We start from the raw sequence: 26,901 nt of genomic DNA, 5'->3' as shown, positions 1-26,901 counted from the left end.
CTTGGTTGAATTTCAGCGCTGGTGTCTGAAATCAAGGACCTGAAAGAGAAGTCTCAAAAAGAAGATGATGTTCTTCTGTCTATATCTGCTGGTTACAGACAACCAATAGCTACTCAACTCAAGTATGAATATATGGACAGAACTATTCATGAAGATCTGTTCAATCTAGTCCAATTTTCGTGCGAGGAGATATGTTCTTCAAAAGAGCAGATCGGTAAAGTTCTGAGGCTCTGGGGTAATTTCTTGGAGCTGATGCTTGGTGTTCCACCCAAGGCCAAGGGGTCAGATTCTGTTGAAGTAGTTGTAGAAACCAAGCATCACAGTGCATTTACCAGCAAGGAGGCTAATGTGAGTTCTGAAGCGATAGGTTCGGTTTCCAGGAAACTAAACTTGGCTGCTAATGGAGATGAGCATACTTCATCTGGGGTCTCCAAAAATGGCAGGACTGGTTTGTTGAATAAGGATTCTTCAGGGAAAGAAATTCGTAAGGATGTTGATCCTGCTAATAAAGATGTTGCCACCTGTGCTGAAAACCCCCAAAAAGATCAAGAAGTTGGAAATGGAGCTGATAAAGGATCTGGAGATGTTGATGAAAGAGTAGCCACGTCATGTGCAGCTGTCCCAAGTGTGGTAGAAACCAATAATGGCAAAGTAAGAAGCGGAGACTCGTCAGGTATTTTCAGGATTGAACTTCAAACATTTTTCTTCAGTTTGTGTGCAATACCTACCTTAACGTGTCTTGCGCTTTACTTTTATTTTCAAGGTTCACGGGGCATTTTATCCAAACCAAGTGAAGAAGCTATAGATAAAGTTGATACCATTCAACGTACGCAGGTACTGTATGCAGTTTCACATTTTTATTATATGTTCTTAATTGTCTATTCTGCTTGTTTTGGACTCTTTTGACCATTCTCTTTGTTCCTGGCCATTTCTCTAGGGAGACGATATTGGCAGAACTATAGTTTCAGCAAATGGAATGCAGTCAGATGCTCTTAAAGCCAACAGTAATTATGATGAATCTGGTGGTCCAGCCAAAATTAAGAAGGAGGAAGGTGAATTATCACCTATTGGTGATTCTGAAGACAACTTTGTTGTTTATGAAGATCATGGTGTGAATGCTACTGCGAAACCAGAACATATAGTTGAAGCTGAAGAAGAAAATGATGATGATGCTGACGGTGAGGATGGTGATGATGCTTCAGAAGCTGGTGAGGATGCGTCGGGAACTGAATCTATTGGTGATGAATGTTCACAGGAAGATAATGGCGTGGAGGAAGAGGGTGAGCATGATGAGATTGATGGTAAAGCTGAAAGTGAAGGAGAGGCAGAGGGAATGGAGTCACATCTTATAGAAGAAGACAAAGGGTTGTTTCCATCATCAGAACGAGTTCTATTATCCGTTAAGCCTCTTTCAAAGCATGTAGCTGCAGCGGCGTTGCTTGATGAGAGAAACAAAGAATGCAGAGTTTTCTACGGGAATGAAGACTTTTATGTTCTTTTCAGGCTTCATCAAGTAAGTCCAATCGTTTCTTATGGTTTGATTTCTCAGATTGAAGTCTGAAACACACACCTTTTACCTTGAAAAGGTTTACTAATTATTTTTAACTGGGCTTGGATTTCCACAGTTCCTGTACGAGAGAATTTTGTCTGCAAAAACATATTGCACAGGAGGTGAAACGAAACAGAGAAACACGAAAGATAAAAATTCACCAGATCCTTACGCAAGGTAGATATCTTAACCTATGGATCCATTGGTCCACTGGTTTTTATGTCACTATGCAAGTTCTTTATTCAGTTCAATAAAAAGAACTCATAACCTCGTTATTTGTATGTTCTGCAGATTTATGAATGCTCTGTTTAGTCTGCTTAATGGCTCAGCTGATAATTCCAAGTTTGAGGATGAATGCCGAGCTATTATTGGAAACCAGTCATATGTTTTATTCACCCTGGAGAAACTGATATACAAATTGGTTAAACAGGTAATGATCACTCGATTTTATTTTATTGTATTTAGGTTGATCATTTTTCCTTTTCAACAATACATTCTTTCTAAAAGTCGAACTTCATTTCATCTGTTGCAGCTTCAAGCTGTTGTAGCTGACGATATGGACAATAAGCTTCTTCAGTTGTATGAGTATGAGAATTCCCGGAAACATGGGAGGGTAATTGACTCCGTGTATTATGAAAACGCTAGGATCCTCCTTCATGAGGAAAACATATATCGGTTGGAATGTGTAAGAACCGTAAACCAATTCTCAGCTTTCTCCATCTCTTCATATTGAGGAAGAATGCTGATTCATTGAGCCTGAACTTGTCTTTTTTTTTTTCCCTGTGTACGCAGTCTTCCTCTCCACCTTGTTTGTCAATCCAGCTTATGGATAACATAACCGAAAAGCCCGAGGCTTCTGCAGTTACCATGGATCCCACTTTTGCAAGTTATTTGAAAAATGAGTTTCTCTCCAACTCATCAGGGAAGAAAGAGCTACAAGACATTGTATTACAAAAATATATTGAGTTTCAGTAGCTTTCACACCTTTCTCTAGTCACATATAAATCCAAGTGTTTTATTGTGTGTGTGCAGGAACAAGCGTGGATACAGCGGTCTGGATGATCTTGCAGTAGCTTGCAAGGCCATGGAAGGTGTACAAGTAATCAATGGCCTTGAGTGCAAGATGTCTTGCTCTTCCTATAAGGTAACAATAGATACTGATCTTCAACCAAGCTACTAAGTTTTCTTGTTTTCAGAATCTAGTTCTTATGTGATTCGTAACATCTCGTGTTGTAGATTTCGTATGTTTTGGACACAGAGGATTTCTTCCACAGGAAGAAGAAACAGAAGAAGAGCAAGAACTTGTCACTGGATAAATCATCACAAAATAGAATAGAAAGATTCCACAGGTTTCTCGCAGCTTCAAGATGACAACAGTAAGAACAGCATAACTTTCATCTTCTCTATTACTTTCAACAAAGAAGGCTAGAGTCGGACCAAGTTCTCTCTGCAACTTTCCAGGAGAACAAAATGTGTCTTCTCGTTCTATGGAGAAGATCCTCCTCCTTGCACAGTAATAGTAGTGTGTATATTCTACTTTTTATCTTGATTTTAGGTGAAAAAAAATGTATGGTTGTAAATATTCGAGCCACATACATGATGTTTATGGTCTTGGTTTGTATCTACATAAACAGATTCAAAGGAGAGATTCTTCTTCTTCAAAAATATAAATACAATTTTAAAGACTTTAATCTCCTCTCTTCAGAATTAATTCCTCCGGAACACTAACTATCTCTCTTCGCAAAGCAAAATTAACACTAAAACAGAGACGAGCGGACCCGACAAGTTCCTGAGCTTTAAAGAAACAACATCACCGCTTTAAAGCTCAAGAATGAAGAAGTCTGTAAAAAGAAGAAGAAGAATCAGTAAAGAGAGAGTGAGAAGACAAGATACATAGGCCCGTGGGTTTTACATATTTGGGCTTCTTTTTCTTGGCCCATTAAGTTTCATAATAAAGTTGAGTTTGTTTATAATAATAACCTGGGCTTACGGTTTTACCCGAACAAACCCGAACCGAGTGAACCGAAATCTTTGGTTCTCGGTGCAGTGGTTCGAACCTATGGGAGAAATTGATTTGGATTTCTAATAAACGGAACCGATCGGGTTTATCTAAACCGAGATTCCGCAGCTATATAATAACGCTAAATGAGTCATCATCATATCCCTAACCCTAACCTCTTGTTCTGTTTTGGAGACAGATGCAGTGAAACCCACAGAGAGAGGAATAAAAGAAAAAGATGAACAACTTGGAGGGTTTGCAAAATCTGGCGGAGCAGTGGTTGCATCGAGTAATTGAGTCTGTTCGACAAACAGAGACTGCTCTTTTTGTTGCCACTTTTATTGTGTTACAAACGATCATTATGCTCTTAATTGGTAAGGTATTAATTAGACACCATGATCGCATGTCGCAATTGATCTCTTTTTTCCTAATTTCTGTATGAGTTTTGCAGATCACTTTTTCGGACGTAAGAAACCTAGTACGGTTGTGTTGTTGTCTGGTCTAGGCGGAAGTGGCAAAACAGTGCTCTTCAATCGAGTGAGTATTTATTTATTTAGGGTTTGACTTTCTTAATTATATTATCCTCATTCGAATAATGTTTTCACACTTACCCCTTTAAAATGTGTAGTCTACTTATCATATAAAGCTACTTGAAGAAACGAACTACTAAGTGTGAATGTTTTTGTGTCATGATGATGATTGAGATGGTTTTATATCTACAATTTTTTTTTGTATTTGTGACAGCTCCGAGATGTATCCACACGTCAGAGTGATGTAATGTCAGTCGAACTGGACCAACAAGGCAACTTTCTCCTTCGCACTGAAATCCCTATGGTATATAAAGAACTTCATTAGTTTTTTTGTTTTTTTGTTTAATTCAAGAATATATATGTAAAGTGTAAGTGTTCAGACTTACCCCTTCAAAATGTGTAGAACTACTAAGTACTAAGTGTGAATGTTGTTGTGTCATGAATCATGATGATGATTGAGATGGTTTTAACTTTTATATATGCATTTTTGTATTTGTGACAGCTCCGAGATTTATCCACACGTCAGAGTGATGTAATGTCAGTGGAACTGGACCAACGCACCTTTCTCCTTCGCACTGAAATNATCATATCCCTAACCCTAACCTCTTGTTCTGTTTTGGAGACAGATGCAGTGAAACCCACAGAGAGAGGAATAAAAGAAAAAGATGAACAACTTGGAGGGTTTGCAAAATCTGGCGGAGCAGTGGTTGCATCGAGTAATTGAGTCTGTTCGACCAACAGAGACTGCTCTTTTTGTTGCCACTTTTATTGTGTTACAAACGATCATTATGCTCTTAATTGGTAAGGTATTAATTAGACACCATGATCGCATGTCGCAATTGATCTCTTTTTTCCTAATTTCTGTATGAGTTTTGCAGATCACTTTTTCGGACGTAAGAAACCTAGTACGGTTGTGTTGTTGTCTGGTCTAGGCGGAAGTGGCAAAACAGTGCTCTTCAATCGAGTGAGTATTTATTTATTTAGGGTTTGACTTTCTTAATTATATTATCCTCATTCGAATAATGTTTTCACACTTACCCCTTTAAAATGTGTAGTCTACTTATCATATAAAGCTACTTGAAGAAACGAACTACTAAGTGTGAATGTTTTTGTGTCATGATGATGATTGAGATGGTTTTATATCTACAATTTTTTTTTGTATTTGTGACAGCTCCGAGATGTATCCACACGTCAGAGTGATGTAATGTCAGTCGAACTGGACCAACAAGGCAACTTTCTCCTTCGCACTGAAATCCCTATGGTATATAAAGAACTTCATTAGTTTTTTTGTTTTTTTGTTTAATTCAAGAATATATATGTAAAGTGTAAGTGTTCAGACTTACCCCTTCAAAATGTGTAGAACTACTAAGTACTAAGTGTGAATGTTGTNTCAGAGTGAGTAATTATATATTACCACATATACAATTAAAAGAGAGGTGGTTTGGTAATAGAACCGTACTTTTAACCATGGTTTCTTCTTTTCCAGGGTATTTTATGACATTCTCACCAATGCTAGTGTCGTTACGAATTGGATCCCGCTTCTACTTTGTTGTAACAAGACGGATAAAGTAACTGCGCATTCCAAAGGTTTCATTAGCAGGCAAATGGAGAGAGAACTGTGAGGGTCCTTCTTTCTTAATCATGTGTTTCTATATATATATATATATATCCAAAGGTTTCATTCGCAAGCAAAAGGTTTCATGTGTGTGTTTCGCAGAGAGAGACTTAGGAGCGAAAGGAATGACTTTACACTCGGGATTGAAGGAGAAGTGTTCTCGTTTTCACATTGCCGTAACACAATCACTGTCGCTGAGACCTCTGGACTAACGGGAGAAACAGATCAGATACAAGAGTTCATCAGAGAACACGTTGAGCCTTTGAGAACCTAACTGTGTGAGCATCTCTCAGTTCTAAAAACAAAAAAAACAAAAATACAATTAAATGTGTGTCTCTTTTCATTTTATTGTACATGATGAGTTTATAAGTTGAGCGTTTGTTTAGCGTATCCCAACTCCAAGCAACCTCTCTCACATTTGAGATCTGTATATGCGTGTAGAGTCATTCTCACATTCTCACAAAATTAAGAATGAAATCACAAAACATTTCCTGCCTTTGTAAGATTCTCAGACCTAGCTAAGAACAAAAGCTGTTCTATAAACAGATTGTTTTTGTCTCAACTAGGGGACACACAGTCGCTCCCACAATCTTTCAACAGCTTCGAGATCTTTCCAACATCTTGTGAGACAACATCATCACATATACGAACAAAATTTAACCTTTCATCTGTACAGGGGAGGAGGAGTTAAACAAAATTTTCAGGATCAGGCCGCGAATAGGAAAGTATAGTGAGAACGCCTGAAAGTCTGAGTCTTCAGAGCTAGATGTAAATAGAAAGTTCTGTTGAACAAGGTAATAAGAGTGTTTAGTAATCATGTGTACTGCTAGTGGAGGTATAGAGAGGGAAAGTTTAAGGAAAAACAGACCTCTGCCTTCAAGTCCCTATGAACACAACTCCTTGGAAATGACAAAATGAAACAACAGTAAGAATTTGCACGATAATAGCCTTTGCGTCTTCCTCTGGGTATTTTCCACCCCTAAAACAAGAGAGAATGCATTGTTTGAGCATAGATATGACTAAATTTCTCAGCATTAAATTTGGAGACATAGGCAGAGAAAAACCTAAGATTGATCAGACATACCTTGCTAAAACACATTATACCTTGCTAAAAAACCTAAGTGCTTATTATTTTGAAAATGCTAGAATCCTCCTTCATGAGGGAAATATATATTGGTTGGAATGTGTAAGAACCATAAACCAATTCTCTTCATTATTGAGGAAGAATGCTGATTCATTGAGCCTGTGTGATGCATATTCGCAGTCTTCCTCTCCACCTTGTTTGTCAATCCAGCTTATGGATAGCATAACCGAAAAGCCCGAGGCTTCTGCAGTTACCATGGATCTCACTTTTGCAAGCTATTTGAAAAATGAGTTTCTCTCCAACTCATCAGGGAAGAAAGAGCTACAAGACATTGTATTACAAAAATATATTGAGTTTCAGTAGCTTTCACACCTTTCTCTAGTCACATATAAATCCAAGTCTTTCATGGTTTTGGTCTTTTTTTGTATCTACATAAACAGATTCAAAGGAGATATTCTTCTTCATCAAAAATATAAATACAATTTTAAACACTTTAATCTTCTCTCTTCAGAATTAATTCCTCAGGAACACTAACTATCTCTTCGCAAAGCAAAATTAACCTCTAATGAATCAACCTAACCAGAACTATCTTACTTTGTCAAAAGCAAGATGGTTCTCCTTAAAGCAAAGTCAACCTGTTATGATAAAACATACCAGAACTAGCTAATCTGGTCAAAGCTCTTCAAGATATTCTTCTTGAATCTTAACGTCGCTTCAAGATTTCTCTCTCTGTAGCTTTCTATTCATCCCAATACGAATATCCATGTCCTCTCACAACCCTCCTCATCTCAGGCTGCTTTAAAAATTTCTCTGCTCTTTCAGATTTCTTCACAATATCTCCTTTATCAAGAACCGAAACATTCCCTTTAGAATCTGTTACCCGCTGCTCTGCATACTGTTTTCCTGAAAACCAGCTTTGGATCATATCTTCAACATGTTCATTTGGTCTCATAGCCTTTTCCTTCATCTCTTTATAGAACCCATACGCTTCTTCTATTTTACCATTCAAGAACAGCCCATGTATCATCACAATGTATGAGCTAAGGTCCGGACCAACCCCCTTCTCCTTCATCTCATCCCACAACAATAACACATTATCGAAATCGCGCCACCTACATAACTTACGGATCAACATTATGTACGTATCCACAGTTGGTTCACAACCCATCTTTCTCATCTTACCTAACAGCTCAAAAACCTCTTCTCCTGTTCTTAGTATCCGCATAAAAGCATGGTACGTGCGGATTGTTGGCAAGAGTCCTTTCTCCAGCATCTCATCAAAAACCTGTTTAGCCTCTTCGGTTTTTCTAGCCTTGCATAGAGGTTTAATGAGAGAGTTGTAAGTAACAACATTTGGCTCCATCCCTTTCTCCTCCTCCATTTTCTTCATCAAACTCCTAGCCTCGGAGACAAACCTAGCTTTGGCAAGAGAGTGCACAACAGCGTTGTAAACTTTTCTGTCTGGCTCTATACCCTCTTTCTTCATCCGATCGAAAAGTCTGAGAACCTTATTCAAGCTTCCACCTTTCGAGTAGCATGATATCATGCACGAATAAGACACGACATCGTGTTTGACTCCAACATTTGCCATCTCCAACCAGACTCGTTCAGATTCCCGTGGGCTACCAATCACGTTACACCATCCATTAAGAACAATGTTGAAGCTTTTGGCGTCAAACGGATACGTATTCTTATTACAGAAGATCAAATGCTCAGCATCTGAAACGTTCTTGTATCTACAAAGAGCAGAAAGCAAACTCTGAAAATCATCAATCCTCATATCAAGTTTGAACCTTTTGTAGGCGTGGAAAGTGTTAATGGCTTTGCCAACATCATGTACAGCACAATACTTCCTAATCATGATCAAAAGCGTCTGTGAGTTAACAAGAGAAGGACTAAACTTTCTCATCTCATCAACCAATGTCCAAGCTGTATCAAACTTCCTCATTTTACCAAGAATAGAGATCATAGAGTGATACTCACGAACAGAACGAACATAACCTTGCTGCTTCCCTGCCCAAACAAAGAAAGTGAAAGCAGTTTCCCAATCATAACGAACTTGAGAAAGAACCTCCACCACTGATTCATTCGACGGCTTCACATCACATTCCTCAAGCTTCTTCCTCAGTTCCTTCCGGTCACTCCCACAATCTTTCAAGAGCTTCACAATCACTTTAACATCATCACTTATGATACAACCAAGATCGAGGTCAATCTCTTCTTCACTTTCGTCATTATGACTCTGATTGAATCCTAATTGCTTCGAATCAACTTTGGAAGTAGAGAACATAGAACAGAGACCCAAAGGAAGCACACAAGCTATGGGTGGAGGATCCAAATGCGGTCGAACAAAAGCTATATCGCTCGGATTAAGCAAAACATGACTAGATCTTAAACAATTAACAGCAGGAGCCCTAAAAATCAATAGCCTTGATCTAATCAGAAAGGTTCCTCTCATTCCGCGAGAGAGAAAAAAAAAAAACAGTAATAGCAGCAGACCAAAGTTGTTCACTTTAGCCTAAGTTATGGCAATACCCAATCGATGGTTTATGATGTAAACATAGGATACGAACATCACCGCTTTAAAGCTCGAGAAAGAGAGAGAGAGAGACTGTAAAAGGAGAATCAGGAATGAATGAATGAATGAGAGTGAGACGAAGATAGGCGCGTGGCGTGGAATAATGCTGAGGTTTGTTCATAGTTTTTTAACCTGACGGTTTAACCGAGAGAACCGAAATTTGCCGACATTTAGCAGTGGTTCGAACCGATCGGCAAATTGATTCGAAATTCCGGATTTCTGTACACGGAACCGATCGGGTTTATGTAACTCTCATATCCATATTTTAATTTTTAAGGCAATAAATTTTAATTAATTGCAATTTTTTATTTGTGTTTCTGTTATTTTTTCACCTTTATAGTTATAGCATTCTTTTTTTGGTAAGGTATAGTTGTTATAGCATTCTAATGAATGATTAATGATAATTAAAAAAAGAATAAATAATAAAAGATATTAATATTAATTATTACATTTTTTAATTCTTATATACTTTATGTAAGAGTTCAACATGTGTGTAGCATATGTTATTATGTTTATAAGAATTTCAACATATGTTTATGATATATATATATATATATAAGATATGATATATATATATATATATATATATATATATATGTGATAATTTTGTTTTAAAATATGATGAAATATTTAACTTTTCTATCGTCTTAATTGTTCTTAAGTTTTTTTGGGATATTAGTACTACATATATATTATTCTTATATTATGAACATCAAGATGTATAGTTTTATTATCAATTCTATTTGTCATCCTTAAGATATGTCGCGTATTTTCTATTTTGCTTTTTTTTTAATTCATTTTAAGATAAATAATTCACATGAAATTATTATGTAACTATTTTTTAATTTCTGTTCACTTATTAATATTATTCTAATCATATATTATTTATTAGTATATAGTTAATTAACATATATATATATAATATGTTTAAATTAATTTATTAAAACCAAATTATTGTGAATTGTAAATATATATAAGTTAGGTTTTGGTTAGACTTATACCGGTTTAATTGAATCATTTTTCAAATGATTTTTATATATGAATTCATCAATCATCTCGGAAAAACGTCTTTAGTTTTCGATTAATCATCTCGAATAATATTTATTTTCATGATAAATCAAAATAATATAATAAACAATATGTAAGTTTTCTTGCATTTGTGGGACAGTGGAAAAACTATTGAATGAGCTAAGAAAGCTATAAAACCATAATTGAGGGAATTTTTTTTATAATTTTTGTACAAGCTTTGAAAAATACTTATTTAAAAGAATATTTATGTAACAAACTATTAAATAATCAATTTATTATATAACTTACTAAACTCCTTTAAAAATATATAATTATATTTTGTTATATTAATTTTAACGCCATGATACATTATCTAGTATATAAATAAGTCTAATGACTCATCAACATATTCAATGATTCATTATCTCCAAACCTCTGGATTATTTAATACTCATCATCATCGAGCGATTTTTACAACCTAAAAGAGACGATGACTAATTTTATCTAGCATTTTTTTTTGGTTTTTTTGAGTATCTACTATTCCTGATCTAGCCGGGAAGCTCATATTATAGCCGATGATTCTGTGCTTGGGCGAGGCTTTGGTTTATTTCTGTGGCCGGTTTGATGATTTTGTCTATTTTCATATCTACAACCAAAATCTGGAAAAGTGTCCAATTTTTTTCCAGTTTTGCTCACAACAAACACTTATGTGGAGTTGGCCTGCCTAATACTCAGCAGTGTTCCCTTCTCATGACGATCAGTCCAACAAACAAATTCGTTTGCCTTTTAGTGGTGCTTACAATTGTGGTTACGCATGCCTATTCTTGATCTTTATACGTGATGAAGGTAAGCTGTATCATCTATGTGGGTTATTTGCTAACATGATTTTAACTTTTTTGACAATATTTTCTTTTCCCTCACAGATGATCCACACTACGTGTCAAGTAGCATTCGTCTGGACTTGGTCTCGGTACCTGAGCTTAGGTTTGATGACGACAAAGCAGCGCCATGCATGATCACAGAGAGAAAGAAGAACATGATCATAACTTTGCTCTGTTTCCTTTCCATTTCAGAGTTTTTCTCAAATTGGACAGGATTTTTTTATATCTTGTTCTTTTGTTTGACTCTGACTCTAACTATGAGAGATGGGAATTGTGTTTTAGGGTGTGTCATATTTATTTTTTTACTAACTTTTGACTAGCTAAACTAGATTATGACATGCGGTACACCGCGGGCAAGTTTTTATTTTTATTTTTTTGTTAATGTATTATTTTAATACTAATTTTGCTAATGTACTCTTTTATTAATTTTAGTGATTTAACATATAATTCGTTGTATACCACAACAACACTTTTTGTTTAATACAATATTAACTAAATCAGTTTGATTCGACATATTTTATATTTGTGTTGTTAAAATAGTAAAATAAAGATTTGACCCGTATTGAAGTATCATATTAATGATATTTTATTTTTTAGTATTATCAGTTCAATCATGTAATGTCATATAACCCATTATTTATTATAACTCATTTGTGTTATTTTGAAAATTTAATGTTTAAATATTCATAATTTTAAACTTTTTATTAAGTTTAGATATATCAGTTATAAATTATAAACTTCTTAAAATTCTATAAATTATTATATATGGTAAATTTACTATATATGTATGTTGAACACACACTTTTTATATTAATTGAGTAATATATGTTCGTTTGAAAAATTCAAATTACAATATATGCAGGAAAAATATACATTTTTATTAACTTTATGTATTATATGATGATTCATTTAAATTTTAAAATCAATAAAGATGATAGGAGAATATTTTTTTTTAATATGGAATAAATCTTCTAAATATCTATATGAATTATAGGATATTACATATATGGATATTTAAAATATTTTAATTTTGTTTGGTTATAAGGATTGTAGAAAAAATTAACTATACTTGTTTGGATATGAATATAAGGATTAATTGCATTAAATGTAAAAACTTTCCAAAATGTATTTTTGAGCAAAAGTTGCTGCAAAAATACTAGTATAGATAGATATATTACCATAATTCTCATAATTTGTATCAAATAATAAACCCAATAATAAATCAACAATAAATAAATAAGATATATTACCATGTTGAGATTGTATAGCAAACATTAGCTGTTCATATTTTGTTTATTTTCATTACAAAATATTTTTGAGCTTACGATTTAAAGTTTATTTTGTGACATTGTTTGAAATTTTACCGATTTTTTTATTTGGGGCTGTTGTGCTGCTCTGCTTTGTTGCTTGATAGAAACAATTATTGTTTTTGGGGCTGTTGTTATGTTTTGCAGACAGATGAAAGTGAAACCCATAGAGAAATTATAAAATAAACAATGGACAACTTGGAGGGCCTGAAAAGTAATAAGTTTTCTTCAAAACACCAACGCGTAGTGTCTTGCGTTACAAGGAAACAATGATTTAATCTGATACATTTTAAGTAACATCACATGCAGCCTTAACGAGTAACGAAATGGCTACTGTATGGTTTTTCCGGGGGGAAAGGTCAATAAACACTCGCCGGAGAAGCTATTGATGGCGTCGCAACAATCCTTACCCAAACCTTTAAACCGTCCTTCAGTGGCAGCTTTCACGGCTTCGACACAACCTTTAACCTTCCTTAAGGCCTGGAAGCACTCATCTGGTCCATCTGGACTTGGTATCGACGCCTGAACTTCGGATTGAGGACGGCAAAGCACTGCCACGATCAGAGTTGAGAAGAACAACATCGCTTTGATCTGTTTCGTTTCCATTTTTCAATTTTCTGGAATTGGACAGGTAAAATTTTAAAGATCTTGTTGTGATGTCTCTAATAAGTGGAATTTTAGGGTTCTTATATAGAAAATGGTAACTTGGACTAAATATGAGAATTTTGGTGAGTTATTTAATTTATTTTCCTAGTCATGTTAAAATTGTATAACAAAGATTTGCTAAACATATTTATTGTTTTTCAATAGCAGAAGTATTTTAGTAATAAATTTAAAATTTCTTCAGAGATTTTTTGGAAATCACATTAATTGAGGTTGACTTTCATAAATTTTATATTGAAAAATTTTATGAAAAGAAAAAAAGAGAAAGAAAAAGAATAGTGTATGACTGTATCATGCAGTCTGTATGTAGTAGAATTGGTTTCATGAATCCTCAAATGATAACTCTTTCTTGATCATCTTCGAGATCTCCAATATCTGAAAAAAAAATTCAAAAAGACAAAATTAATAGATTTTTCTATATAGAGATTACTTGTGAAACAATCTGCTTTTAAAAATAGAGAGGTTAGCTTACATCTGAGTTACTGCAGAGAAGCAATGGATGTTGATGAAATGTCCAAAGTGTTTTATGTAGTAGCTTCACTAGTGAATCGACTTGATCTCCAAGAAGATCAACCTGCAATATTTTTGCATTTTCATCATTTGATTCATATAAATACTCACAATTAAGAATGAAATTCAAAAACTGTTTTACCTCAGTTTCTGCCTTTTTGAGATTTTCAGAGCTAAGAACAAAAGCTGTTCTATAAACTGATTCTTTTCGTCTCAACGCTGCTATACAATCTATCGTTGTATCAATCTTTATCTCCAAGTTTTGTAACCTCGAAAATCAAACAAAAAGAGATCACTACTTAAGCTTCATCATAAACTGTTTTTCCAAGAACTCTTTTTTTCTACTCACCTGAAAGTTACCATCTTTAACTTCTCTTGAATCTTCAAATCAAAATCATCATACAATAAAGAGATCTCCAAGCAGGCTTTGTTTCCTTCTTCCGCGATCATTCGTTTATTGTTTGCATCAATCTTTTCATGATTCTCCATAGTCTCTGAAACCTCTCTTAGCAACTCTGTGACAACAATCCAACTGAGTTCTTGTTTGAATTCTTCATCTTCACGAAGAATCTCATAATCTTTCTCCCAATTCTTGATCACTTCTTCTTCGTCTTTCGCTTTTCTACTGTTTGTGTTCTCATCTGTTATTAAACTTTTGAGCAAAGTCAAGTAAGTATCTTCCAATATTAACAGTTTCATCTCTGCATCTTCTTTCTCCTCTCTGACATTGTCTGAAAACACTGATCTATTCTTCTGCATTTTCATCCAAACATCATCCAAATTGTCATCTATTACCACTTCATGCTCATGATCATATCTACCACCACCACCATCATCAAACATATTTTCCAACAGCTTAGAGTTAATACTCATCAAGCTATCAAGACCTGCCACAATATCATCAACAGCTCGCTTCGAGCTAGAGCTGTTGTAGCTCTTCTGACGTTTAACAGACTCGATTTTGGGAGGAACAAGCTCTTCACTTTTCCTCCTAATGATTGATTCATGACTCTTTATCAACTTCGAAACAGGAAAATTTCTTGAATCTTGTTCTTGTTCTTCTTCTTCTTCATCCTCTTTAGTTTCTTTCTCAACACCAATTTCACAATCTATTGAAGATAATGATGATATTGTTGCTGCGGTGGCAACACCTGATCTAGGAGATGATGATCTGTTGATGATGATGATCTGTTCAATCTGAGATTCTAAACACTCTACCTCTCTACGAATCGAACTAACTCGTTCTGTAAAACCTGATTCATAATCTCTCACAACCATCATTACCTTCTCCATCTTCTCCTCTAAACCATTCATGAAACCTTTTATCAGTAACGACATTGAGTCTCTCTCTATAGACCATCTCCAACTCTGCTCAATCGGACCTAATTCCGACAAGAATATAGCGTGATGCATCTTGTTGAAAGCAAGATCCATTGTCCCTTTCAAAACATCGATATCAACCCCTGAAGGATCCACTGTTTCTCCTCCCAATTCATCGTACTCTGTCTCAAGCTTCTGTCTAAGATTCATCACTTGCTGATCAACAGAGCTCTTCAGCTCAGAAAACTCATCTTCATTAATAGAATCTCCAATCTTGTTATGAAATCTCTTCCTCTCAAGATCTTGCAAATGAACCAACTCTGTTTCTTTACTCTCTAACACGTTTCTTAGACTCTCTTGATTCTCAGAACTCTCCAACAACTGTCTGTCTTTCTCAAGAATAGCTAATTCTGTCTCTAAGAGACGGTGGTGAAGCCTGTCTTTGATCTCTCTCAGATCGCGAACCACTTCCTCGTGGTTACTCTCGAGTTTATCGGTCTCTTGTCTGACGAAACTAAGACAGCTCTCGAGCTGTAACACAGCGAGTTCGTAGAAAATAGAAATGGCGTTGAGACGGAGGAGAAGACCGTGTTTGGTTTTGATCTTTTCATGAGCTTTGTCCATAGCTTGTTGAACAAGTAACATCATTGTCGAATCCGCCATTGAAAACTTCACTTTCCCTTCTACTTCCTTCATTATATCTTTCATCTTTCTTCAATGGACATTGAACTTATCAAAATTCATACTTTCACATCTTTTGTTAACTAAGAATTGGAGATTTCAGTTGACCTATTCTTGAGGATCTCAAAATACAAAACTCTCGGATTTGTTTACTAATATAAAAATTTTGATTATTTATTTTATAAGTATACATATATGAAAACTAAGATCGTTTACATTTTAGCCGGAGTTTTTAAGCTTTTCTACCAGTTTCAATGGTGGAGATTCAGATCGTTCCTTAATCCAATCCAAAACATCTCTGAAAACCAAGTCGACGTTCTCTTCCGACTCTCCAATCAGCTGATGCCACATCCCTGGATAAATTTTTATCGTTTTGTCTTTACTACTGCATCTCCGGTAAAGCTCCTCGACAGAGGCCGGATCACAGACGACGTCGTCTCCGCCGTGTACGATCATTAACGGGACTTCAACTTCTTCAAACCTGCTTTGAAGTTCCTCGCAGACTCGTACGAGCTCGTAGGCCGTGGCGGCTCGTGGTCGACCTACGGTTCTGTTAGGGTTAGCGAAGGCGAGTTTCCGCTTCCAGGGCTCCTTGAAAGAGACGCCAGAGATGGAGCCGCGAGTGGGGACGACACGCCAGGTGGGGATGAGTGTAGCTGCTAGGGTTAAGAGGTGTTGTAACGGCCACCGAGGTTTGAATTTGTGGCTGATGGAACACATTCCACCGCTAAGTATAAGACCGTTCCATTGGTGTTTTTGACGGAGGGTAATGTAGAGAGCGATTGCGCCACCTAGAGACTCGGAGTAGAGGAAGGAAGGGAGAAAGTAGGAGGTTGAGTGACGGTTACGGAAGTCATCGAAGAAGGAAATGCAGTCGTCAACGATAAGGTTAATGTTTGGTATGTGAGCGGTTAAACCGTCTGAGAAGCCGTGGCCTTGGTGGTCGATGGCACAAGTGAGGTAACCGGATTTGGCAAAGAGGACGGAGGTTAGTTGAAGGAACCAGCTGGATTCGCCAGTGAAGCCATGGACGACAGCAATGAGGCCGAGTGGTGGACGGTTGAGTGGAGTCCACCATTGGGTGAAGAGTTTAAGGCCGGTAGGATTGGTGACGTAGGCGGAGGAGTGGGCGACGGAGTGGCGGGAGTAGAATTCTGCAGCGGATAGAGAGCCAAAGGGGCTTGAGGTGTTAGCCTCTGAGACTGGGTGGAGTCCCATCTTTTTCTAGTAGTACCGTTAAGAGGTTACATTTGTATATTTGAAGCAAAATAAAGAGAGTCCAATGCTTCTTGTGTGACATTACTAAGTTATTAACCTACTGCTGTTTTTTCGGTTGGTTCCGTCTTCATACGAATTTCCTTCTTTTTTGTTTTATGTTCTAAGAGTTATTATACCTAATTTTTTTAATAATTTAAACAAAACTCATCTACCATGTCTTTATCATACTTATGTTCTATCCAAATGAACCAAACGAAATCAAGAAACCGACCTAGAACCGATAACATGTTTGTTCGGCTGCATGGCACAATCGGGGTTGATACATCATATATACACACCAAAACGAGTCAGTATTTTAAACAATATTTGATAGAAAAATAAAATCAAATTTAAACGGAACTCATATCAAACTTATCTGTATTAAATTCATTTACTTTCGTTAATCACTATCATGATGGGTTTGGTGAAGTGGGTACACGTGAGAAATTCAACTAAATTACTCAACCACCTACTTGAAGAACATATGAAAACAGTCAAATAGGTATATTAAAAAGATTAATGAATAAAATAACAATGATACACAAATAGCATGTGAAGACATCTATCTAGCCAATGAGAATGATGGAATCTATCTACTTTTCTAGTGATCCTTATTTCCTTTGATTAGCTAACAGCCTAACACTATGTGGAAACTAAACCTAATTTAAAGAACTCAAGGAGGTCGAAAACTATCTGGACATTTAAACCTAATTAGAAGAACTCAAAAAGATGTGGAAAATTGCAGGGGCCATTGATAGGTAATAACTGTAACGCTTAGATTAAAGAAATCAAAATGGGGGAGAAGAATATACATTGATGTTTCTTTTTCTTTTTTTGTCTCCTTTTTTCTGATTCTCTGATTTTACAGCAACCCAACAACACAGCTCAGATGTAATCTATTCTCCAAACCTCTTAAATGATGTCCCAATAGCATGCACCTGAAATGAAACAGACCGTGGATGAGATTAACAAGCTCTGTTTTAATTATTTGCAATTTGCGTCCTAAGAGGAGTTTGGCCTACCAGAAAAGGAGCTTTGCAAGGTAATCCCTTGAAGTGTCTACTTTTCTACCCGTTCCATCATCACCTTCTGTCGTCCTTACGCCAGGATTTTCCATGAAATTTGAAGTCGTCTGGCCTTCAAAGATCTTCTCTAATACATTTTGAACAAGTTGGCTCACGATCTCTTCCACTTCTGGTGAAGACAGTTGAGATAACTCGGTCACCTGTAAAATATGATTCTTGTCATCAGATTGAGGATCTTGCGATCGAGAATAAGAATCAAAAAACGAAACCCCAAAGTTAAGTACCATCTCGGGATCTAAGGAACGCAAATAATCCAACAAATCATTCTTGTTTCCTTTGTCACATTCTATCTGTAAAGCTTTCTTCTTTTGTGAATCTAGCTCCTGAAATATACATTAGGAACAAAACAAAGTATTAAGGCTTATAAGCATCACAAACCAGACATAAAACCATCGTTCATGGAAACATAATCATGACTTCACCAATGATACTGAGAGTATGCACAGACACTTCAAACATGGGGAATACAAGGAGCTTCACAAGTCTGCACTACTAATTCGATTACAAGCAATATTCCATTAAAACTCTCAACAGCTGCTAAACTAAGAAATAAGAAAGGTGAGATACACACTCAGCTTTGACTGTTACCTCTTTCATGGTAGATAACTCAGACTGCAAATGCTGAATATAACTCAACGCTTCAGGTGACAAGTCTCCAAACACCTGAGGACTCAGTCTCTCTAATTCCTCAACACAATTCCCTAAATCCTCACCCACTCCCTTCTCCAAACCAAATCTAACATCGTCTTCCAAAGACTGATCCTCCTCCTTTCTAGGATCAACCGGTATATCAAAGTTCCTCCTCAGTGATACACGATACTCCGCATTCCACAACGTATACCTAATAAAACCTCAAACAAACCAAAATCCCTAAATCCACAATGTTCCAGATATTATAACAAAATTGTCATCAGAGACAGAAAGATTCGAAATATATATACCCAGTGATGATGGAAGAGATAAGGAGACGATAGAGAGGCTGCTCGGAGATGGTAACGGAAACGGAGAATTGATCGGAAGGAAGGAGTCCAAGCATAGAAGAAATCGTCTGTTTCATCGAATCCTTAGCTGAATCGGATAAGCCTTTGGAGATAACAGACGTATCAAGCGGCTGGATCCGATTCACCAAATTCGCGATCACAGCGAAACCTCGATCCAACTTAGACCGACGAGTAGATACATACGAATCGTCGGATGAAACTCCACCACCGCTGAGACAGCTAATTACAGCGGAGGAGGAGGAAGACGACACCGCAAGATTCGGAGCATAAGGTAACAACCGGCGAGGAGATGAGGAAGAAGGCGGTGGTTGGTGAAGGATTAGCTTCTTCTTTGATAAGTCAGTAACACGAGAGAGCATGAAGAAGGCACGCGCTGATGCGGCCGCCATTAATCGTTGAGCGTCTCTCGAGCTCTCTGTTTTTGTCTCTCTCTCTCTCTGAGAGCTGTGTGGCTGCGTTGGGTATTGGAAGAATCTTTTTGTTTTTTTTCAATTGTTTCCTTTTATATATTTTTTGGTAATTTATTTTTACTTTTATATAAAAATGATTTGATTTATTTTGTTAAGAAAAATCTTGCTTCGTTCGTTTTAGTGATCTGAAGGCCCACTAAGAGCCTAGATTTTGGTCTTTTCTCGTGGTTTGTTTGGGCAGAGTAAAATAATAATACACTCATCTTTTAAACGGCATAATCAAGTCAAGAGACAGACTCACGTAAGAATATTTCTACTTCGACTACTGCAACAGAAGGTTCTAGAATCCCATCGAAACCAAACTTACAACAAAGCATCCCAAAAGTAGTAAGACAAATTTTATTTTAAATTTTAATTATACTATGATTAATTATAATTTTTACATGGTAATAACGATTTCTCTAATGGAATTATATGTCCGGACAGTTTGGCTAGCTTTTACAAGTTTAGAAGAGTTAGCCTTGTACAAGCCAATCCAGCAGTAACCATTATGATGGTTTCGTATACGGCTGGGCATTCAGGTAACCCGTTCGGGTTCGGTAATTATCCATTCGGGTTCGGGTAAACGGGTTTAGAAAAATAGAATCCATTGGGTATTTTTAGATATATCGGTTCGGTTCGGTTTGGGTACTATCGGGTTCGGGTCGGTTTGGGTTACAAATTTTAGAACCCGATTAGTACCCGAACTACCGGGTATCCAAAAAAATATAACTAAATTTAAATAAATTTAGTTAAATTTTGACTTACATAACAAAATATTTTAGATATTTTGATTATTTTTTATATTTAGGTATAAAACTAAATGAAATATTCAAAATTATAATCATAATTTTGGGATAATTGCATTATATTAATGATAAATATTATAAATATGTTTATATGTTCAGGTTTAATAGGTATCCAAACGGGTATCAGGTATTACCCGACCCTAACCCGAACCCACGGATATTAGAAAATAGAATCCAATAGAATTTTATAGGCAAACCCGTACCCAACCCAAACCCGATTTTTTGGGTTGGATTCCGGATTGGATATTCGGGTAGGGTTTTTACGCCCAGGTCTAGTTTCGTAGTCTATGATAAAAATCGAACCATACCAAACTACAAAAGCGAATAAAGTTTGCATTTTTTTTATTTTTTGAATTCAATGTTGTCTTCAGCTTAAAACCAGATTTACACAAATGCATCTACTTTTTTCTACTTACAAATTTAAAAGAAAACACAGATGACATTTGTCGTAAAAATGGTTTTAGGTTGATTACAATTTTACATTCAACTCTAAAAGAAAAAAAAAAGTGCAAACTTTAATCTTTTTTTTTTCATATATAGTTTGGCATTTTTGCACTTTTAAATTTTCCTTTTAACGTAGATAGATATATATATAATAGAACTGTAATAGCATCCAAAAGACGAAAACTGTTTTGAGGCTTTAAGAACCAAAATTGTATCAAATGGATTACACAATTAATATTAGTAACGACTAAGGAACGATTGAAAACCTAAACGGCCAGCTACCTTTTAAGTTATTTTATAAATATTCCACAAAAACCAAAAGATAACGCTCTGATTTGCAAGTAAATGATCACCACTGTACGAGTTTTTTTTTCTGTAGTTTATAACGCAAAAGAGCACTAAAATTTGGTTTTTGATCAGGGAATCAAGTTAATCTACCTGATTAAGTCATTTCCGACCAAACTCTTCTTTGCATGACTCAAATGTCTCTTTGTAATGCGCAAGAAGACCAAATAACGCTGTTCATGAAACAAAACTTTCATTTGTAAGGAGTCCCCACAGATTATGTTATTAAGGAAAACATATAACTCAGGAATTTCCATAGAAAGCAAAATTGTGTGACATAAGTATAGAAGAGAGTAGTTAGTTATTTTACCAGGATTGCAGTATTGTGGTTGGTACATAGAAGAAAGGGCCTCGATAACTCCAAGTCTTGGCCTAAGGTTGTTCATCCCAGAAGCGCCAGCGGGAGTGGATGATCCAAAGGCAATCGTCACGTCAGGTTTCACATCAACTGGTTCTTCCTTGATTGCTCTGCTTGTGTTTTGTTTCCCGTTATGCTTGCGGTCTTTAGAACAATTTGCTTTGTTTCTCTTTGCGCTAAAGTTGGTGATCTCGGTCCCAAATGCCCGCTTTTTAGGCTCAATACGATCACATGAGCTTGCAGAAGCAGTAAGGAATTTGTTTTCAGATATGTCTATGGATCCCAACCACCTATATGCCGCCTTCTTAGTCTCAATACGATCACTTGAGCTTGCAGAAGCAGTAAGGAATTTGTTTTCAGATATGTCTATGGATCCCAACCACCTATATGCCGCCTTCTTAGTCTCTGGAATATGAGTCTGCATGTACAGTATGAACATAAGAAAATTAAAAACAAGAAGATGAGAGATTGAAATCTCCAAGATTGCGCATATTAAATCTGCATGGAAAAACAAGATCTTATAGTATTTGATACCTTTTCAATTAGGTTCATTGAGGAAAACACATTTGCAATGTCGTAAAGGCGCCTAACTTTGGCTGCAGAGAGTTTACAAAAATGGGGTTTGGTTATTGCTTTTGTATGTAATAAATAATCAGAGAACAAACAAGGTCAAGGGAAGGAATAAGGATTACTTCTCATAGTCGTTGGATCCTGTGGATCATTCAGCAATGCTTTGGTAGCCCCATCGAGTGTGATCAGATCATCCTGACGTCAAAGTAGCAACAAGAGAGGTGTCAACTAATTGGTAATTAACCAGTTGTTTAGAGAGAGAGGAGATATCAAATATACATATTCACTTACATCAGAGCATAGAAACAGCTTCACAAAGCTCTGAGAAAGTTGCCAGAGAGATCTCTCCTTCTTGTTGTCTACAAAAAATAGCAGCAAACAAAAACAAGGTTAGGCTAGTAAGTTAGCTTCCAAACACGAATCGTATCCTGGAAATGTTTCAATGACTAGCAAGGACATGTGTCTTCATTCATATAGAAATCAAGATCGAGAGTAAATGAATTGGACTAAATAGGAAAATGCATAGAGTAATGCTTAAGTGAATGGATTAATCAATGATGCTCAAAACATAAGAAGATTACCAAGTTTGAGGGATGGTGAGTTATCTTGATCCTCAGGAGTTAACTTGAAAGATTCTTGTCTTTCTTCCTCATACAAGACCTATTCACATATAATAATCCATATTCATTGAGGATTTTTGGCAGAATCATAAGCACAAAAGAGACAACAGCAACAGAAACTGAAATATGAAGTTACCATCTCCGACTTGGTCACAAAAGGGACAACCCCAAACTTCTCTTTCATTCCTTCTTCCTGTAGAGACAAAAAAAAAACTCAAAAAACCCTTGTCAACAACACAAAAACAATCATGAACCTACAAAGAAAAGCCATATAGATTGATTCGTTCAAGTACTTTGAGTTCAGCGAGAGCACGAGGGACTTCTCCAAAACCTCTCCACGAGTACTGATTCTTCCCTCTTCTCGCAACAAGCTGCGTTAGAAACAAAACACCACAAAAACCCTAAGCAGCTCAAATCAAAATCTCAATCAGACAACAATAAATAAATAAAAAACATCAAAGGTTTTTTACCCCAATACTCTCCAATATGTTGACCACATCATAGATACGCCGACGTTCAACTCCTACAATTCCCAGATATCAACAATTACACACCAATCTATTGAAATCAAAGCCTGGGATTTTTTTTTTTTTTTAATTTTATTTTCTTCAATTGAATAACGCATAATATTATCATCAAAAACCCAATCGAAGACGAAATAATAGGGAGGAAATTTAAAAAAAAAAAAAAAAAAATCACCTAATTTCCCGGCGGCATCATCGAGACCAATCAAATCAACACCGTCGCGGTTGTACAGTTTCAAAAAACTGAAAATAATAAACGGGAAAAACAAACATAAATAGAGTGGCGATGATAAATAAATTCAACGGAAACGTGACAAAAACAAAAGGAAATAACAATCTGATCAGAATCGTAAGAGATAGAGCGACTAGCGAGCGAGAGTGAGAGAGAGATGAGATGAGATGAGATGAGATGAGATGAGATGGGATTTTTACTTGGAGACAAGAAGTCCGAGAGACTTCTCCTTGCGGCTGTAAGGCTGGTGACCGAGACCGAGAGCTTCCATATTCCTGAGGGAGAGACAAGACAAAGACAACAAAAAGATATTTTCTGGATGGAGACACAAGTATAAATAAGCGAAAGCGAAAGCGAGAGAGAGAGAGATAAGAGAGTTGGTGTTTGGATCTGAGCTTTGTTGTGCCCTTAGAAAAACCCTTCTTTTTTTTTTTATGTTATAGGCGGGTTCTTTTCAAATTAGGAAATACTTTTACCGGTTCAATGTTTTCTTTTTTTTTACAAATACAAGTATTCAATGTCATTGCCTAATTTTAAAGCTTTTGTAAATTTCTTTTTGACTTTTTTAAAATTATGTAATTTCGAGCACGATATACAACAAGTGTTACATATATATATATAGATTGATTATATTTTTTCTTCTGAAAATTTTGTATATGTATTAACCTAGTTAGAATTTTTAGATATGATTAGAATCATGCAATCATAATTTTTAATTATGGCAAAAAGTTCGTTTTGTATGGCTTCTTTTTGTCATACGTTTTGTAGGTATGTCGAAATTTCTTCTTCGAAGTTGAGAATTCTTTCTATCATTCGTTTTTAGTATTTCTTTTCATGTGTTTTTCTAAAACATACTTATCGTTATTTACAAAGAAGATTGTACAATATTAGTTGCATATTTATCTCATATAAATACGATATATATATTTATATATAAATAGCAAAAAAAAAAAATTCATATTTCTACATCATTGTCACTTTCATCGGTAAACATATTAAATTTCAGTTGTCATCTAATACTTAAACTTGATATCGATGATGTGTACGTAGGATGTTTTTCTAAAATATACTCCCTCTATATATTTTTTTAAAAAAAATAACATTTTTTTGTATATCTTGGAGGATTGGGGCAAAAGCTGGCCAAATTCCATGTTATTCACCAAATTGACTGCCTCAACGAGTCTGATTCAAAAATGATTCGGTTATAATTCAGTTTTACCATTGAGGCAATCACCATTCTTAAAGCCTCCAACTCCACTTCCAAGACCGAATGTGCTTTACGTATAGCATGTGCTCCTAACCATAAAACTTTCCCCTTTTGGTTCTTTAGGACCCATCCTATACCGCTCGGATTGTTCACCCCACCCAAGATCCATCAGTATTACATTTAACCCAATCTGGTGGTGGGGGTTGCCATTTTTCAATGGCAATGGTTCTTGTTACGGGATGGTCTCCTTCTGTTCCTTCATGTTCCTTTCTCTTAGTCCACTCTTCCGTATCCTCCAGTGACTTTGTTACCGTATCCTGAGCTGAATAAACCTTTCCCTTAAAGATAAAGTCATTCCTTGCCTTCCAAAGTCTCCATAACAACCAAGGAATGATCTTTTCTAATCCATCGAACTGGGGTAATAAAGTTTGAAGATTTAGAATATGGTACATATTAGCATAAAACGATTCAGTCCAGTTTCCACCTGGAGGGGCCGGTATTGGCGATAAGGCCCAGACTTGGCGAGCGTAAGTACAGTGGAACAAGAGATGATTGATTGATTCTTCAATATTGGGACACCTTGGACAACCATTTTCTCTAGCCAGATGTCTGTAAGACAAGTTCCTCGCCACTGAAATACAATTAGTCAGACATTTCCACAGAAAGTGCTGGACTTTAGGGCTGGTCTCAGTTTGCCACACTTGCTGAATGAGAGGGTTTAAGCTTGGTTGGTCCACTTCCTGTATACGGTTCCTTGCTTGAATAATCTGAGTAAGTACCCAGTAGCCAGACTTCACCGAATAGTGACCAGATCGTGTATAATCCCAAGTGTATCCATCGTGTCTGTTCTTCCCTATCGGTCTCAAGTCCTCAATCAATCTCCTATCTTCATCAGTAAATACCAGTTCCAGAAGATCTCTTCGCCATTCTTTTCTATTTTCAGTGAGTAAATCACTTACTTTTGTCAGTGAAGCCACTGTAGATCTAAACATAGGCGCGATCTGCTTGGTTCGTTGCACACTTCTTGCAGGTTTATGAAGGGTCCATTGATCTTTCCAGATATTGATTGATTCACCATCGCCAACTACCATTCTTGCCCCTTGTCTCAAAAGTTCTTGAGCTTCAAAAATACTTCTCCATGCATATGAGGATCGGTAGCCTAGTCTTGCTTGTAGTGGATTGGTTTTGCTGAAATATCTACTCTTAAATACTCTGGCCATCAAAGTATTTGGATATGCAAGCATCCTCCAAAGTTGTTTCCCTAAAAGAGCAATGTTGAATAATTCGATATCTTTGAAGCCCAAACCTCCTTCCTTTTTAGGTTTACTAAGTTGATCCCAAGCCTTCCAATGCATACCCCTTGTGTTTTGTTTATTTCTCCACCAGAAATCAGCCATCACTGAAGCCATTTGTTGACAGATCGCCTTAGGGAGTTTAAAGCATGCCATGGTGTAAGTCGGTAAGGCCATTGCTACTGCCTTCAAAAGAATCTCTTTGCCTCCAGGAGATAGAAAATTTGTTTACCAACCTGATATTTTTTTGCTGAAGTCGCTCCTTTAAGTAACTCAGGATGGTAACTTTGGAACCACCAAAAGCTTCCGGAAGGCCTAAATAAAATCCTTCTCCTCCTTCTTCAAGGATCCCGGTTTCACTTTTGATTTCAGTCCTTCTTTCCTGTAAGACATTCTTCCCAAAATAGATACTCGACTTTTGATAGTTTATCCTCTGTCCTGAAGCGAGACTATACTCATCAAGGATGCTTAGCAAGTTTTGTATCTCCTCTTTTTTCTCGCGACAGTAGAATATACTATCATCGGCAAAGAGAAGGTGAGAGATAGAGGGGGCTCCTCTTGCGACTTTCAGTCCAGTAAGTGTTCCTTCTCCCTCAGCTTTCCGTAGCATTCTTGCTAACATCTCAGTGCATAGAACAAAGAGGTATGGTGAGAGTGGGTCTCCCTGCCTCAGTCCTCTTGTCGGTATGATCTCCCCATAAGGTGTACCATTAATCAGAACCTGGTAGTTTACAGATGCTACACAGCTCATTAAAAGACTGATCCACTTTTCAGAGAAACCAAGCAGCTTCAATGAATCCTTTAGGAAAGACCACTCAATCCTATCAAATGCCTTGGAGATATCTGTCTTGATAGCTAGGTATTCTTCGGAGCATTTATTATTCGAGTTAAGAGCATGAATTAGCTCGTGAGCCACCAAGATATTATCTGAGATGAGTCGACCTTGAATAAATGTTGTCTGAGTATCAGAAATCACATCAGAC

The 26,901-nt window shown here is 36.4% G+C and overlaps 8 protein-coding genes and 1 long non-coding RNA gene across 11 annotated transcripts in view; 4 read left to right on the top strand and 5 right to left on the bottom strand.

Moving 5' to 3' along the window:
• Positions 1-3,240, top strand: part of LOC104735520 (paired amphipathic helix protein Sin3-like 2) — an 8,285-nt gene extending 5,045 nt beyond the window's left edge. Inside the window, exons 15-23 of the mRNA XM_010455330.1 lie at positions 17-673; positions 764-834; positions 938-1,513; positions 1,626-1,726; positions 1,841-1,979; positions 2,082-2,234; positions 2,342-2,514; positions 2,582-2,693; positions 2,786-3,240. Coding sequence (XP_010453632.1) covers positions 17-673; positions 764-834; positions 938-1,513; positions 1,626-1,726; positions 1,841-1,979; positions 2,082-2,234; positions 2,342-2,514; positions 2,582-2,693; positions 2,786-2,920 — 2,117 coding nt within the window. The 3' untranslated portion in view covers positions 2,921-3,240. The remainder of the gene's footprint in view (positions 1-16; positions 674-763; positions 835-937; positions 1,514-1,625; positions 1,727-1,840; positions 1,980-2,081; positions 2,235-2,341; positions 2,515-2,581; positions 2,694-2,785) is intronic.
• Positions 3,710-4,734, top strand: LOC104737998. The gene is made up of 5 exons (XM_010458238.1): positions 3,710-3,922; positions 4,000-4,085; positions 4,293-4,382; positions 4,581-4,691; positions 4,723-4,734. The coding sequence occupies exons 1-5, from the start codon at positions 3,787-3,789 to the stop codon at positions 4,732-4,734; spliced, it is 435 nt and encodes a 144-aa protein (XP_010456540.1). The 5' UTR covers positions 3,710-3,786.
• LOC104737997 lies at positions 4,667-5,481 on the top strand. Its single transcript, XM_010458237.1, has 4 exons — positions 4,667-4,879; positions 4,957-5,042; positions 5,250-5,339; positions 5,473-5,481. Exons 1-4 carry the CDS (start codon positions 4,744-4,746, stop codon positions 5,479-5,481), a joined length of 321 nt encoding a protein of 106 aa, XP_010456539.1. The 5' UTR covers positions 4,667-4,743.
• On the top strand, positions 5,568-6,083 carry LOC109128285. Its single transcript, XR_002034758.1, has 2 exons — positions 5,568-5,696; positions 5,796-6,083. It is a non-coding gene; the product is annotated as an uncharacterized LOC109128285 (long non-coding RNA).
• Positions 6,011-9,439, bottom strand: LOC104735518 (pentatricopeptide repeat-containing protein At5g15010, mitochondrial-like). Of its 3 annotated transcripts, XM_010455328.2 has the most exons (4): positions 7,432-9,439; positions 6,778-7,098; positions 6,562-6,672; positions 6,011-6,475 (listed from the first exon to the last, which is right to left on the bottom strand). In XM_010455328.2, the coding sequence occupies exon 1, from the start codon at positions 9,233-9,235 to the stop codon at positions 7,517-7,519; it is 1,719 nt and encodes a 572-aa protein (XP_010453630.1). In that variant the 5' UTR covers positions 9,236-9,439; the 3' UTR covers positions 6,011-6,475; positions 6,562-6,672; positions 6,778-7,098; positions 7,432-7,516. The 3 variants fall into 3 exon arrangements, with proteins under 3 accessions (XP_010453630.1, XP_019089849.1, XP_019089850.1); XM_019234304.1 differs by having other exon boundaries at positions 6,778-9,439; XM_019234305.1 differs by having other exon boundaries at positions 6,798-9,439.
• Positions 13,536-15,752, bottom strand: LOC104735516. The gene is made up of 4 exons (XM_010455326.2): positions 14,074-15,752; positions 13,867-13,993; positions 13,687-13,788; positions 13,536-13,589 (listed from the first exon to the last, which is right to left on the bottom strand). The coding sequence occupies exons 1-4, from the start codon at positions 15,750-15,752 to the stop codon at positions 13,536-13,538; spliced, it is 1,962 nt and encodes a 653-aa protein (XP_010453628.1).
• LOC104735515 (caffeoylshikimate esterase-like) lies at positions 15,945-17,008 on the bottom strand. Its single transcript, XM_019234505.1, has one exon. The coding sequence runs from the start codon at positions 16,941-16,943 to the stop codon at positions 15,945-15,947; it is 999 nt and encodes a 332-aa protein (XP_019090050.1). The 5' UTR covers positions 16,944-17,008.
• On the bottom strand, positions 17,738-19,547 carry LOC104735514. Its single transcript, XM_010455325.2, has 5 exons — positions 19,009-19,547; positions 18,656-18,908; positions 18,292-18,390; positions 18,005-18,207; positions 17,738-17,920 (listed from the first exon to the last, which is right to left on the bottom strand). Exons 1-5 carry the CDS (start codon positions 19,455-19,457, stop codon positions 17,845-17,847), a joined length of 1,080 nt encoding a protein of 359 aa, XP_010453627.1. The 5' UTR covers positions 19,458-19,547; the 3' UTR covers positions 17,738-17,844.
• Positions 20,934-23,813, bottom strand: LOC104735513 (E2F transcription factor-like E2FD). The gene is made up of 11 exons (XM_010455324.1): positions 23,620-23,813; positions 23,363-23,430; positions 23,134-23,186; positions 22,957-23,034; positions 22,800-22,856; positions 22,625-22,703; positions 22,335-22,402; positions 22,166-22,238; positions 22,008-22,069; positions 21,426-21,891; positions 20,934-21,288 (listed from the first exon to the last, which is right to left on the bottom strand). Exons 1-11 carry the CDS (start codon positions 23,688-23,690, stop codon positions 21,218-21,220), a joined length of 1,146 nt encoding a protein of 381 aa, XP_010453626.1. The 5' UTR covers positions 23,691-23,813; the 3' UTR covers positions 20,934-21,217.

Source organism: Camelina sativa, chromosome 13 (genome assembly GCF_000633955.1).
Source record: "Camelina sativa cultivar DH55 chromosome 13, Cs, whole genome shotgun sequence".
In the NCBI taxonomy this organism is placed as follows: domain Eukaryota; kingdom Viridiplantae; phylum Streptophyta; class Magnoliopsida; order Brassicales; family Brassicaceae; genus Camelina; species Camelina sativa.
The sequence above is the reverse complement of the archived record's forward strand: the minus strand, read 5'-3'. Positions and strand labels throughout refer to the sequence as shown.